The following is a 14,387-nucleotide window of genomic DNA, read 5'->3' as shown; positions in this document are numbered from 1 at the left end:
TACACTAATTACATTCAATGAAGTTCCCTTTAGGTAGGATTCTCTTCCCACTCCCAAGGGGCAGAAAATCCTACCTAGTTGGATAGGATGTCTGCAGTCCTGCAAAGAGTCAAACTCCACTTCTTTATAGAATGCAAGATGAATCAATAGGATGTCAATAAGGATCCAAAGCCCAAAACCAAAGTAATGATAATACATGATCATAGTAGTAACTATCGGCTAGACAGTTCTAAGCACTTAATTTATATTAACTCATTTATCTTAATCATCATATAAAGCAGGTATTCTTAAACTTACAATGAATGATGAAACATAAGCACAGAGAAGTTAAGTAACTTGTTCAGTGTCATTCAGGAAGTAGGTGGAGGAATCGGAATTTGAACCCAGTCATTCCAGCTTCAGACTTTAAGCTCATTAACTATCAAATATATAAATTAATGTCGGAAGGGAAGGTAGCATTGCAGGGCACACCCTGACTACCAATGCCTGCCAGGGGAAAAAAAAAAAAAGAAAAAGACGACCCAGGTGAGAATGCGAAGAATGCAGAAACAGAACTTCTCAAAGTGAATCCCAGGACGAAATAACTTCATTGGGCCTTGCCTATGTGCCAGGCATTGTGCAGAGGGGCTTCACAACATTCCTCACAATAACCCCTGTGAGTGAGGTACATTCATTACTCCCAACCCATTTTACTGATGAGGAAGCTGACTCTTGGAACTTGCGAAGACCCAGGGGCCGGCCAGGCCAAACGTGGCGTGGACGCCCACGTGGCGGCCGGGAAGAGGAAAAATGGCGGGGGCGGGGCCGCCGGGCGTGGACGGAGGGGGCGGGGCCACGGACCTGGCGGGGCCTACGGCTGCGGAGGCTGGCGCGGCGCCGGCGGGGTTTCGGTGGGGTAGCACCTGTTGCTTGACTCCCCCACGGTCCAGCCGTGGGAGTCGGATCCCGAATGTCCAGGGAGTGTTGAAAGAAGCCTAGACGAGTTCCGGGTACCGTTCTCTGGTGAGCACGTGGTCTGCCCGCTTCTGAGTGCAGGACTGGGGGTCGGGACTCCGGGGTCTCAGAGGCCAGTCCGGCTGCCGTCGTCGGCGGGGATCCGTTTCCAGCCAACTAGCAATTTTGTAAAACTGCCTTACTTCCCCTTCTCAGTGCCCGGGTGGGGGCCCTTGGACAAGTTGGCTGGGTTTGGGCCCCATCCCCTCTCCTCTCCCTTACCACCCGGCCTTCCCTTCTGTGCAGACACTCGTGGGAGACTCCCTGGTGTCCCGCGGGACTCTGCCAGCATGGCCTCAGGTAAGTGTATGCGCTTGTGTTGCGGGAGGGAGTCTGGGACAGAGAAGTGCTGTGGCCAGGGCGACAAGAGGGTGGGGGTCTCGGTGCATCACAGCCTACAGAACTCAGGGACGGCGACCAACTCCTTCTGGAAGGGCCTGGGGAAGCTGAGCCTGAATGTGCAAAGACTGAAGACCAGTCAAGAAGAGTCTGGGGTCTTTTCCCTGGATCCCAGACTTGCCCCTGCCTCTTGGCCTCCCTGCTTTCTTAGAAGGTCGTTTCTGCTGGACAGTGGAATTTTCCCAGGACAGGCCCTTCCCTTCTGGACTGGGATTCTCAGTTCTGCACTCTCCTCCCAGAGCTGGACTACCCCTGGAACTGGGGGTCGGGTGGAGAAGAAAAAGGGGAACTCTGTCCCAGAGGCACTGGGTTTTCTCCGGTACACTTGCGCTGCCCCTAGAGCAGTGTGCTCTGAGCTTGGAGGAGCTCAGGCTGGATTCCTGTTTATTATTATTATTTTTTTCTGCCAGGCTGGCTGGACCAGATAGCCTGGACTTTGGCCCATTTGCTTTAGAGTCTGGGCAAAGGATGAGGGTTCCTGAGCCGGGTTAGTGCAGAGCTGGGGGCTGGCCCTGACCCATCTTATTTTATCCACCGTAACACCCATCAGGCACAGCCACCATCAGTCACGTCACTGCGGGGACCGAGGAGGGAGGGGAGGAATAAGGGGCAGGGATGGAGGCCCCACTCCGCGAGGTTGCCTAGACAACATCGGCAATCGTGGCCAGGGCCTCTTCCGCCTGCGGGGTGCTGCTTCCTGCATCAGTCACTCCCGCTGGGGGCGGGGCGGAGGAAGGGGTTGGATGTGGCAGAGCCGGGGCCCAGCCGGTGCTGCTCAGACTCCTTCGTTGTCGCCTTGGCCCGAGCCATGGCATCGTATTCATCTGGCCCCGGCAAGTCCAAGGCCAAATATCCCTTTAAGAAGCGGGCCAGCCTGCAGTCCGCAGCTGCAGTTCCAGGTGAGTGTGTGCTTGTTTCTGGCCTCAGGCAACTGGCTCTGCCCCAGCACCTTCTGCCCAGGTCACTGCCCCTCTCAGGAAGGGGCCCTTTTCCTGCACTCTTTCTGCAGTGGTGCCCCTTGATCTCGGTCCCAGAGATGTCTGGCTTGGGAGGTGGTGTGCAGAGAGAGACTGGGTGGGGATGACCGAGGTTTCTATGTCAGGGATGCTGTCCTCTGTAACAAGGAGTGGGTGTGGGTGTGGGTACAGCAAGAGGTGTGTGTGCACACGTGTCTGCGTGTGCAGATGGTAGGACTGCGTGTGAAGTGTGTGTGTGAATGGAGTGGGGGTGTGTGGGACTGACTGGTTTGTGGACTGGCCACCCTGATTGGTGCTTGTGTCTTTCCCAGGCAGACTCAGGCTGTACTCCTGTGGCTGGTCTATCTTTCCAGGACCCCAGATCTAGGACTCCCTCCCTGGGGTTCTGACATCTGGGCACATCCGTTGCTGGCCAGCATTCCAGAGCTCCAGGCTTGACTCTCTCTGCCTTCTGTTGTTTGCTTGTTCCTGGCCTGTGTTGTGAGCCTCCTTAGGAGAGTGCTGCCCTTGGGGCAGACCTATATGCTTTGTACTCTGCATCCTTTGGTTTGGTTCCCATACTCTGAGCATCTCTGCACTGTTTGGAGCCTGTGGTGTGATATGGTTGTGCTCATCTCAGTGAGGGCTCAACCTCCTGGGTGAGTGCTTACTGAGGACAGATTCCAGCAGGCAGGAACCTGCTGTCTGCTGCCTCTAGGCCTTGTGGCTAAGCAATGACCCCACTTTGGTGACCAGGTCATACCAACCCTCCTGACCGCGGGCAGTTGTTCGTACCTGTAGCCCAATTATAGGTATGGTGGTGGTACCAGGTGGCCAGAATCTTGGAGTTGGTGGAGTAGCCCTCTCTGGTTTTGGTTGACTAACGTGTGAGTGTGGGTGTGGATGTGTGACACTATCGTCAGGAACCTCTGGCACAAGTCCCAGGAGGAGAGACAAGATGGTGCTGTCTTCTAGGCCTGGCCTCAGAGACTGTCCCCTTCCAGTATTTTCTTGTGCTATTGAAGATGCCTGGTTTGAAGTTTGTAACGTCCTGAGGGTCTGTTTCTCTGTGCCATTCAGAAGGTATATGCCCTGAGGCTAGCTCTGTATATGCTGCCTTTCTGTTGAACCAGGTGGTGGCCAGGTGGTGAGAGCATCTGATACTTGGGGCCCCAGCCTACCAAGGCAGTGAGTGGGGGACTCCTGGTTTAGGGGGGTAACAGGTGGCCAGAATCTTGGAATTGGTGAAGTAGCCCTCTGATTTTGGTTGACTAACTTGTGAGTGTGGGTGTAGATGTGTGGCACTGTGGTCAGGAACCTCTGGCACAAGTCCCAGGAGAAGAGACCAGTAGGTGCTATCTTCTAGGGATGGCCTCAGAGATCATGGAGGTTACTGCCTGTGTGTCACCTCTAGTGAACCCCAGGTGGCTCTGCAGTGGCCTGGCAGGCAAGGGTGGCTCTGCCTGCTGGAACCTGTTCTGCACACCCCAGCGTTGCTGTGCAGTCCCCAGGTCACCCTGCTAGGAGAGAGGATAAGATTAGGACCTTTGACTCTACTCCTGCTGAATCAGCACAGACCAGCCCTGGAAGCCTATGATCTACTCTTCTTGAGGGGTTAGAAGTGTTCTGGGACCTTATCTGGGGAGTAGTATATAGGCTCCAGGCTCTTGGGCAAGCAAAGACCTTATACCCTGAGGGTGGGGTAGGTGCCCATCTTTTCTTCCTCTTCCTACTGTGCCCTCTTCCAGGTAAGACATGGTGTCATACCATCTCTGCCCCTGTCAAGTTTTGCTTTCTTCACTGTGCTTCTTTGCTCAACTGCCTTGGTCTTGGCCTAGGACTTTATAGAACATGTGCAGAGCATTTTCTCTGTGAGCCCTAGGGCTGTGGCTAGGCAGTGCAGGGGCGCCTTCTCATTGTTTACAGCCCACATTCAGAGATAGAAGCCATGTCATATGTGAGTCCTCTAAATGCTAGTGCCCTTTCCCAAAGCTCTCCTCCTGGAGGGTTTGTCCTGATCCTGACAATTAGATGTAGAACAGGAGTTGGAGGTTTGGGGGCCATAAAGCCTCAGTATCTGGCTCCTACTCAGAGTGGGCCACTCCCCCAGCTGTTAGTCAGCTCTTCTTCCCACAGAGACCTTTTTTTTTTTCCTCCTGAATGACCCCTTAGTCAGGGCCAAGAGGATAGTGGTGGGCAGAGGAAGCTGACCCGGGGTTGCTGGTTTCAGAGAGGAAGAGAGCTGCTGTCCCTTCTTTTCTTTCTTCCTACCCTTTGGCCAGCCAGCCCTTGCCTGCTTCTGTCCCCTAGGGCAGTGGTTTTAAGGAGGCTTAGCCCCTCCCTGCCAGCCTGCCCTGGCCTTGTCAGCCTGCCTTGCTTCTTCTCCCCCTTGGGAGCCCTGCTTCTGGCTAGGCCACCCCAGTCCTGTAGAGTTTAAGCCTCCTACAGTTCTGGACTTTGTCTTATCTCCCAAATCTGATGTTCCTTCCCTGGGTTTCTGGGCCCCCCTGAGCTCCCCCAACCCTCTACTCTGGCCATCCAGGGTCTCCCCTGCTTGCAGCTGCACTTGGTACAGCCCGTGCCGGCCCCTGAGCTGTCCTGGGGGACTGGCTGCAGCTTCACTCGGCAAACAGGCGGGCAAGGGGCACAGGGCTGCTGGCTAGAGCAGCCTGAACTCTGCAGGTAGGGTTCAGGCAGAACCAAGGTGAGCAGGGGAGGTGGTCTTGGATCTGGGACAGTCACCTCTTTCTTCCCTTTGTCCAGCTTGGAATCAGACCTAGAGTACTGGGAAATGGGCACAGAAACCTTAAGGCATGCTACCTGGGCAGAGCCTTTAATCCCTCCCCAAGTCAGGATAGAGAGGAGAGAGAGGGTGCTGGAGGGGTACACCTTGCACAGCTGTCTGGGAGAGCCAAATTGTCTGTGAAGAGCTCTGTACTGGGGGAGGCTGGGCTTCTGAGCCCAGGGAGGGTCCTTCCTGGTGGGCTGAGAGCTCAGTCAGTCCCATAAAGGAATAGCTCCAAGGCCCTTCAAGTCGTGTCCTTATGCACATGAAGAGTTTTGCTCTTACTGGAGAAGGACCCCTGGCCTTTGAGGCTCCCTTCCCCAGGGCTCTCCACGGGGCCTCCGGCCCAGATCCTGGGGCCTCTGAGTGGCGCAGACTGTTTGTGGCAGCTTCCTTTGGAGGGGCAGCCAGCAGTGGGAGGGGCAGGTTGGGGCCAAGCCACATCTTGGCAGCCCTGGGGTCCTGGGGAGAGGGCAGGCCTCCAGGGAGAAGCCAGGGTTCCCTGCCAACCAGGCCTTTCCCTTCCCTGAGGACTGGTTCCCTAGGTCAGAGCTGAGTGCCTGCTGTGGCCTCCCCTGTGCCCTGTAGGTCTGGGATTGCAGGGGGCTTCTGGCCCCTCTGAGTAGAAGATCTGCTAGTCCAAGGGCCGGTCTGATCCTGGATCAGCTGCTCTGGAAGCTGTGGGCTAGAATCCTGGGTGTAGCCAGCCACCTGGTCCTTAATGAGTGCCTGCTGTGTGTCTCTCTGTGTATGTCTCTGTAGTGTATACACATGTACACGTGTGTCTGCCTCTGGGGGATAACATGGTAGATTCTCATGACCCCAGGGAATGCGCCCTTATCTGGGCCTCAGGTGAATTGAATGAATCCACTTGTCCTGGGGCAGATGCAGGACCTCCACCCCTGAGCCTGGGATGGTGAGGGGTCCTTCCTTGTACTGGGCTGTGGGTGAGGTCCTTCAGGAGCCACTCACAGGCACCTTCCTCAGCCTCTGTGGAGGGACTTCCCACGGTCCAGGCCCTGGACTCCCTCAGGGACTGGCCTGGGGCAGGCAGCAGCCCTTGGCTTCCAGGGCACCCAGGCCCTGCCCATCCCCACCCTTGACCCTGACATCACTGTCTCTGCAGAGGCTCGGGGTGGTCTGGGGGCCCCTCCGCTGCAGTCTGCCCGATCCCTGCCGGGCCCCGCCCCCTGCCTCAAGCACTTCCCGCTCGACCTGCGCACGTCTATGGATGGCAAATGCAAGGAGATTGCCGAGGTATCGCCTGGCACCCCCCTCCCCTCACCCCATGCCCCGCCTCTGTTCCCACACCCCTCTGTCTCAGCTGCCTCACCTCAAGCTTGGCTGTCCCTGATCCTCAGTATCTCCCAGGAACCCCAGCTCCTGCTTCCCACACCCACGCCCAGGTTCTGCAGGGGAGGGCTGGGGCTGAGGGCCCAAAGGAGAGGCCCCCGACCTGTGTTGCCTCCCTCCTGCCAGGAGCTGTTCAGTCGCTCGCTGGCTGAGAGTGAGCTCCGAAGCGCCCCATATGAGTTCCCTGAGGAGAGCCCCATTGAGCAGCTGGAGGAGCGGCGGCAGCGGCTGGAGCGGCAGATCAGCCAGGATGTCAAGTGAGCCTGGCGCAGAGCCTGCCCAGTGCCCTCTGGCTTCTTTCTTGTTCCATCCTCCCTTTGGGATCTACCTGGGAGCACAGGCTTTGAGGCCAGGCTGTTAGGTTCTGGTTTTGTCTTCTGACCACTGGGGTGGCCTGGAATATGCTATTTAACTTCAGGGTCTGCTTTCTTACCTCCAAGGTCGGGTGAGCACAGCATAGGGTCCTACAGTCTTGCCTGTGAGGATCACATGTGACAACCTCTGCATAGTACCTAGTGCAGTACTGGAGCCTGGGAGCCAGAGCCACCCTCCTATTCTTCTGACCTCTTTCTCCTCTTTCCTCTAGGCTGGAGCCAGACATCCTGCTTCGGGCCAAGCAAGATTTCCTGAAGACGGACAGTGACTCAGACCTACAGTGAGCAGGGCAGGGGTTCACACACAGGGGAGGTGGAGCTGGGGCCTGGCTGCACGAAGTGGGCTCCAGCCCCTCCCTTGTATGCCTCCCCCCTCCTGTAGGCTTTATAAGGAACAAGGTGAAGGCCAGGGGGACAGGGGCCTGCGGGAGCGTGATGTGCTGGAGAGGGAATTTCAACGGGTCACCATTTCCGGAGAGGAGAAGTGTGGGGTGAGTGTGTGGCGGGGTTTTGGATTTCCATCTCTTTCTGTCATGTCCTAGGGATCTCCCAGCCTGGGGAGCTGAGGATAAGGCCTGCAGAAAGTGTTTCTCATTCCTAACAGCTGGCGGGACAGAGGGTCTGGCTGGGAGCTCCCTGATATGCTGGGACCAGAGTGGGCTACCTGTTCCTGGGTCTAGGCCTGCAGGAGGTGGGGATGTTGTGAGGTCTGGGGAAAGCCACAGGGAAGAGGTGCTCGTGAGTCTTGAGTCTGGGTCAGAGACTGAGGAGAGTGACTGTGTGTTCCCCCCCAGGTGCCATTCACAGACCTACTGGACGCAGCCAAGAGTGTGGTGCGGGCACTATTTATCCGGGAGAAGTACATGGCCCTGTCGCTGCAGAGCTTCTGCCCTACCACCCGCCGCTACTTGCAGCAGCTGGCAGAGAAGCCCCTGGAGACACGGACCTTTGAGCAGGGCCCTGACACCCCTGTGTCTGCTGGTGGGACTCTTATCCCTGACGTTCCCCAAGTGCCCTGGGCTCCTGCCTTGCCCATGTCTCCCCATACCCAGGATAATTCCAGCTTCTTGAACACCCAGAGGGTGGAAGTTAGAGCTGGAGCTGCACTCTAGGACCTTTTTTTTAAAATATTTTTTTAGTTGTCAATGGACATTTATTTATTTATTTATATGTGGCGCTGAGAATTGAACCAGTGCCTCACACATGCTAGGCAAGCGCTCTACCACTGAGCCACCACCCCAGCCCTCCCTCTGGGATCTTTGATGGATGTCTCATTCCCTCTAGAGCCTCTGGGCTGGGTAGCAGCTGATCTGGAGGAGCCCTGGTCCTGACTCCACCATTTCCATCCTTACAGATGCCCCAGTGCACCCCCCTGCTCTGGAACAGCACCCATACGAGCACTGTGAGCCAAGCACCATGCCTGGGGACCTGGGCTTGGGTCTGCGTATGGTGCGTGGCGTGGTGCATGTCTATACTCGCAGGGATCCTGATGAACAGTAAGATGGGTGTAGTGTGTGCTAGGGGATGGGGGAGATGACATCTGGGAGGTGCATGGCTTCCTTTCCTTACCCAAGCTTCCCCACTTGCAGTTGCTCTGAGGTGGAGCTTCCATACCCAGACCTACAGGAATTTGTGGCTGATGTCAATGTGCTGATGGCTCTGATTATCAATGGCCCCATGTGAGTTCTTTCTGGTCACTCTGCTTGCTTCCTAGCCCAGATTCTCCAGCCCTAGCACTGCCCTGTTCTGTCCCATATCTGTTACCTGGGCTCTGGTCTCCCCACCCCACCCCAGTCACCAAGTCCTTGACCTTCCCTCGGTCTGCAGCCCTCTTGGCCGCCTCTGTCCTGGACCCTCCTGCCTCTTCTTGGGCTCTGCTGCCTGGGCTCTACCCAGGTTCCTCCCTCAGGGCCTGAGTCCCTGCCTTGCTGCCTTCCTACTGCCCAGAAAATCATTCTGCTATCGCCGGCTACAGTACCTGAGCTCCAAGTTCCAGATGCATGTACTGCTTAACGAAATGAAGGAACTGGCTGCTCAGAAGAAAGTGCCACACCGAGATTTCTACAACATCCGCAAGGTGGGTCTTCACCTGTGGCCCTCTTTGTGTCCTGACTGTGCACTTCTACCCAGCCTCCCTATCCAGGGCCTGGGATCCCCATCCAATATGGGGAGCCCTCTCCCATCTCACTGCGCTGGCCCTAGACCCTCTGGGCATTTGGTAGGCTCAGCAGTGCCGTGTTCCACTCTAGGTGGACACACACATCCATGCCTCGTCCTGCATGAACCAGAAACATCTGCTGCGCTTCATCAAGCGGGCAATGAAGCGGCACCTGGAGGAGATTGTGCATGTGGAGCAGGGCCGTGAGCAGACTCTGCGGGAAGTCTTCGAGAGCATGAATCTCACTGCCTATGACCTGAGTGTGGACACACTTGACGTGCACGCGGTCTGTCCCCATGCATGAGCTGGGGGGTTGGGTTAGTGCAGGAGGTGAGGGTCAGGGGGTGACCTGGGCCTGCCCATCTCCCCCCAGGATAGAAACACCTTCCACCGCTTTGACAAGTTCAATGCCAAATACAACCCTATTGGGGAGTCTGTCCTCCGAGAGATCTTCATCAAGACCGACAACAGGGTTTCTGGGAAGTACTTTGCTCACATCATCAAGGTATGGAGGCAGCCTAACCTACTGAGCTGCAAGCCTGCGTATAGGTGGGGTGAGGGGACAAGGGACTTAAGAGGTCTGACTGAACATGCGTGGCAGGTGTGCAGAGGGCGGGAGAGGAGCCTGGGTGTGGCAGCTATTCTGCACATGTCTAGGAGGTGATGTCCGACCTGGAGGAAAGCAAATACCAGAATGCAGAGTTGCGGCTATCCATTTACGGGCGCTCGAGGGATGAGTGGGACAAGTTGGCACGCTGGGCCGTGACTCACCGAGTGCATTCTCCTAATGTGCGCTGGCTCGTGCAGGTGCCCCGCCTCTTGTGAGTGTCCCTTGAAATGGGAGGAAATACCAGGGCTGTATTCAAGGGGGCCAGTCCTGCCTCCTGTCCTCCTGGGACTGGGAACCTCTCCTTGTCCAGCTGAGCCCTCCAAGTACAAGGAGAGGCCTCCCCGGCCCATCCACAGTCTATCCAACCTGACCACCCTGGCATCCCCACTTTCCCAGTGTAGTTCACACATGCTTCTGTGTTCTTGGGCCAGCTCTGACCCTTACCTTCTTTCTGGGTTAACTCCTATTGGCTCTGACTGATTGTCTCACCTATAGTGACGTGTACCGCACCAAGGGCCAGCTGGCCAACTTCCAGGAGATGCTGGAGAACATCTTCTTGCCATTGTTTGAGGCTACTGTGCACCCTGCCAGCCACCCGGAGCTGCACCTTTTTCTGGAGCATGTGAGGGAAGGGTGGCAGGGGCTGGGTGTGGGCAGGACAGCCAGGCTCAGGCCCAGCCACCAGCTTTGGGATTGACCACGAATTCCTATACCAGGTGGATGGTTTTGACAGCGTGGATGATGAATCCAAGCCTGAGAACCATGTCTTCAACCTGGAGAGCCCCCTCCCTGAGGCTTGGGTGGAGGAAGACAACCCACCCTATGCATACTACCTGTACTACACCTTCGCCAACATGGCCATGTTGAACCACCTGCGCAGGTACCTGTGCCACCCAGTGCTGATCCTCTGCTAGAGGTCACGTGTGTGCCGAGGTAGGGCTGTGGAGCTGACCCTGTCTTCATGCCCCCCCAGGCAGAGGGGTTTCCACACGTTCGTGCTGAGGCCACACTGTGGGGAGGCTGGGCCCATCCACCACCTGGTATCAGCCTTCATGCTGGCGGAAAACATCTCCCATGGGCTGCTTCTACGCAAGGTCAGGGTCTACACCCCAGGCTCCTCTCACAGTTGTTTACCTTCCTTTGAACCTTTGGACTCTTTCAGCAACTGATCCTCCTCACCCTGACCCACAATTGGATTCCTCCTTCCCACTGTAACTAATGTTCTCTACCCTAGACTAGGCCCTTCCAGGCTAGGCCCCTACTTGGGTTCTGGCTATAACTTGAATTCTCAAATCAGGTCTAACTTGGACCCATCCTCCAACATGCACTACCTGCTACTGTGGCCCAGACCCCCCCATCCCCCAACCAAGCATTTTCTTCTCTGCTTCAAAGCCATCTAACTGGTCCTCCCTCTTTTGTGTCTGGCCAGGCCCCAGTCCTGCAGTACCTGTATTACCTGGCCCAGATTGGCATTGCTATGTCCCCGCTCAGCAACAATAGCCTCTTCCTCAGCTACCATCGGAACCCACTACCTGAGTACTTGTCCCGTGGCCTCATGGTGTCGCTTTCTACTGATGATCCTCTACAGTTTCACTTCACCAAGGTCAGAGACCAGCAGGCAACTTGGGACACTAGGGTATCTGGGTTGGTGCTGCCTCCTGCTGGGGTCATGCTACAGCCTAAGTGGAAGTTCTACAGGATAGGGTGGGAAGGGAGGGGCTGCAGGGCCAGGTGCACCTATCTGAGGGATCCTGGCCTATGCAGGAGCCGTTGATGGAGGAATACAGCATTGCCACTCAAGTGTGGAAGCTCAGCTCTTGTGACATGTGTGAGCTGGCCCGCAACAGTGTGCTCATGAGTGGATTCTCACACAAGGTACTAATACCTGCCTACCTGGGCCTTGACTCTGCCTTTCTCTTCCCTTCCTCCACATTTGGGGTCCTGACCTTGTCCCTGGGATGATTGGGAGTAGGCTGCAGCCCTGCCCATTACTCACATGTCCTGCAGGTAAAGAGCCACTGGCTGGGACCCAACTATACCAAGGAGGGCCCTGAGGGCAATGACATCCGCCGCACCAATGTGCCAGACATACGTGTGGGCTACCGTCATGAGACTCTGTGCCAGGAGCTGGCACTTATCACACAGGCCGTCCAGAGTGAGATGCTGGAGACCATCCCGGAGGAGGCGGGTGTTGCCACAAGTCCAGGGCCTCAGTGAGCCTGGCCCTTGTGGTGCCCACCCCATCTCAGCACCTTGACCATGTGTTGTTTTCAGACCCCTCCCATCCTGTTGTACTCTGCATGTCTCCATCCTTCTTTGTTTCTGTTCTGCATGTCTCTGACCATGTGCTGTCCCTGGGCCACCTCAGTGAACGTGATGCTCAGGAATTTGCTTTACTGTTGTTTGACTCAGGTGGTACCCGATGGCCAAGATTTAAGGGCTGGCCCCACTGGTGGCCCTGTCCTAGGATCCTCAGAAACCTGGCTGTCCTTTGGGTACCTCTAAGTGTCCACAGGGACTTGGAAGGGTTGGCCCCTTTAGCTAACCAAGGTTGAACCAATCAACCAAGGCAAGAGGAGCTGGCCCCTTTTGCCCCTGGGGGCCTGCCTGGGCAAATCCGAGCTTTGGCTAGAGTTGAAGTTTAGTCCCCTATCCTGTTATGTGACTGAGGGGCCGTTGAGAGGGCCCTGTACACTCTGCTGTAGGCACAGGTTCCTGAGGCCCTGTGGAACTCCAGCAGCCATGTCCTAGGCAGAGCTGGGCTTGAGCTCGCTCAGCCTGGACTGCCTGGCCTGAGGTGATTGGACTTGGGCCTTGGAGGTGCTGGACCACTGCCTTTGCCAAGTCACTGCCCAGCAGCCTTTTCCGTTTTTTCCCTGATCCATGTGCTTCTCTGGTGTTAGCTTCCTATGCCTCTGTGGGAGGGGGCAACTGCCCTGTGCTGTGTCTGGGGCCACTGCAGCTGGAGGGTGCTGGATCTGCCACTAGCCCTGGGGGGTATCCGTCTTGTAATCCCCAGATCTTTGACCAGCCCAGGATCCCAGCTGGCCCCCTATGTTGTGTTCTGGACCGAGGCCTTTGCTGTGAAAAGCAGTGTTTCATATGACCCATCTTCCCTAGTGCATGAGAAATAAAGGTTATTTAAGTAACAAGGCAGGAGGAGTCTCTGTTGGGAGAGGGAGAGCTGTTGGGGGTGCTGTGGTTGGGTGCCAGGAACATTCTGAATAGAGGACCAGCACATTCTGATGGGAGTGGCTTGTACACTTGGACATGGACAGAGGGAGCTATAGGACAGAAGAGATGCCCAGTGGGCCTTCATCCAACTTGCCTCCTCTGAGTCTGGCCCCAGGTCTGGGGCACATTCGTGTCACACCAGTTTGAAAGATGATGACCCTTCCTACCTTTTGTTTCATGTGCATTTGCAGCCCGGTTGATGTGAGCATACACCCTTAAAAGCCACCTGAGATCAGGACTTCTGAGACATCAGGATCTGGGGAGCTTGTTTAAAATGCCCTTTCTAGGTCCCACCTTTAGAGATCCTGATTCAGAGGTGGAAGTTGTGGTGCAGATACCAGCAATGCCCCCACAGATTCAGGGCTTCAAAACCAGCCTTAAGCAATTCTGCTTGTGTCTTGCGCCCACTGCACTGTTTTCAGAGTATCTCCTTGGTGTGGAGGCTGCTGGAGCCTTTTGCCTGTCTGAGGAAGGGAATTGTAATGTGCCCTGGGCTGTGCAGGGCCCTGGGTGGGCAACAGGAAGGCCTGTCATGGTTGCTGCTTGGCAGGGAAGGAACTGGGGGCTGGCTGCCTCAGAAACAGTCAGCCCTAAAATAGCTCGAGGCTATAATTGAGGGTCTGGATGCTGGAGGCTCTGGGCCTCTCCTCCCCCTCTGTCAGTGGTTCTGCCCCTTCTGGCCTCTCTTGGCAGGCGATGAGTGCTTGTGCACCTGGCCCCAGCCTCCCCAGCAGGTGCCCTCGGCACCCTGGGCAGAGCTCTCCTGATCCTCCTGCCTCCCAAAGGCTGCCAGCCAGGCCTCTGGTGAGGACCCAGGGCCCCTGTATACAGAGGCATCTGTTGCCAATTCTTTCTGGACACTTGCATACTAAATGTTGGCCCTGGGGGATAAATGGGAGGCTCTACAACTCTGGCTGGATTCTGGCTGGAGAAACAGGCTCAGGAGGTGAAAATGGCCAGTGGTAGAACCTAAACTGGAGCTTGGGGATTAGGACTCTCTTCCACCCAACCCTGGGCCTTCCCTACCTCTCTACCTCCCAAACAATACTTTCCAAGGGTAATGGGAGCTGACTTTTCAAGGATATATTTAATATAAATAACCTGTATCTTAGCTTTGTAAAACAGGCAAGCAGGATTAAAAGGGAGGGTGTGTGTGTGTGTGTGTGTGTGTGTGTGTGTTTGGGTATTGAGGATCAAACCCAGGATATCGCGCATCCTAAGCAAGTACTCTATCACTAAACTGTATCCTCAACACTTCTAAATTTTTATTTTGAGACAGGGGGTCTTGTTCAGTTGCCTGGGCTAGCCTCTACCTTGAGATCCTCCTGCCTCAGCCTCCTGAATAGCTGGGATTACAGGTGTGCACCACTGTGGCCAATCCAGAAGAGCTTTCTAGATTGGGACTAGGACTTATTCTAGAACTTTTTGAAGTTCTTAAAGGCCAGGACTTCCTGTCCCCTGCCAACATTTAGGACTTTTCCACCAGTGAGAACTCCCTATTTACTTATCATTGAATTTGTCATTT

At 55.7% G+C, this 14,387-nt stretch overlaps 1 protein-coding gene across 4 annotated transcripts; it reads left to right on the top strand.

Annotated features, from left to right (window-relative positions):
• Nucleotides 1–833: 833 nt before the first annotated feature.
• AMPD2 (adenosine monophosphate deaminase 2) lies at nt 834–12,736 on the top strand. Of its 4 annotated transcripts, XM_081306558.1 has the most exons (19): nt 834–1,002; nt 1,240–1,293; nt 6,260–6,390; nt 6,613–6,743; nt 7,073–7,141; nt 7,243–7,351; nt 7,655–7,841; nt 8,215–8,356; nt 8,450–8,539; nt 8,808–8,937; nt 9,110–9,304; nt 9,392–9,523; nt 9,676–9,839; nt 10,124–10,250; nt 10,345–10,508; nt 10,602–10,722; nt 11,058–11,231; nt 11,393–11,503; nt 11,636–12,736. In XM_081306558.1, exons 2-19 carry the CDS (start codon nt 1,284–1,286, stop codon nt 11,843–11,845), a joined length of 2,397 nt encoding a protein of 798 aa, XP_081162684.1. In that variant the 5' UTR covers nt 834–1,002; nt 1,240–1,283; the 3' UTR covers nt 11,846–12,736. The 4 variants fall into 4 exon arrangements, 3 of the variants coding, with proteins under 3 accessions (XP_081162684.1, XP_081162686.1, XP_081162685.1); XM_081306559.1 differs by lacking the exons at nt 834–1,002; nt 1,240–1,293 and adding an exon at nt 2,139–2,291; XM_081306560.1 differs by lacking the exons at nt 834–1,002; nt 1,240–1,293; nt 6,260–6,390 and adding an exon at nt 1,310–2,291.
• Nucleotides 12,737–14,387: the final 1,651 nt, after the last annotated feature.

Source organism: Spermophilus citellus (assembly GCF_964194105.1).
Source record: "Spermophilus citellus genome assembly, chromosome: 9".
Lineage (NCBI taxonomy): Eukaryota > Metazoa > Chordata > Mammalia > Rodentia > Sciuridae > Spermophilus > Spermophilus citellus.
Note: the sequence above shows the minus strand (reverse complement) of the source record. Positions and strands in the feature narration are given on the sequence as shown.

Excerpts from the sequence above, each read along its gene's own strand:
- AMPD2 (XM_081306559.1), top strand. The coding sequence starts at position 2,201 with ATGGCATCGTATTCATCTGGCCCCGGCAAGTCCAAGGCCAAATATCCC. Across the intron at positions 8,540-8,807 it reads CTGATTATCAATGGCCCCAT|AAAATCATTCTGCTATCGCC; the intron begins GTGAGTTCTTTC and ends CCTACTGCCCAG. Across the intron at positions 11,232-11,392 it reads TACAGTTTCACTTCACCAAG|GAGCCGTTGATGGAGGAATA; the intron begins GTCAGAGACCAG and ends TGGCCTATGCAG.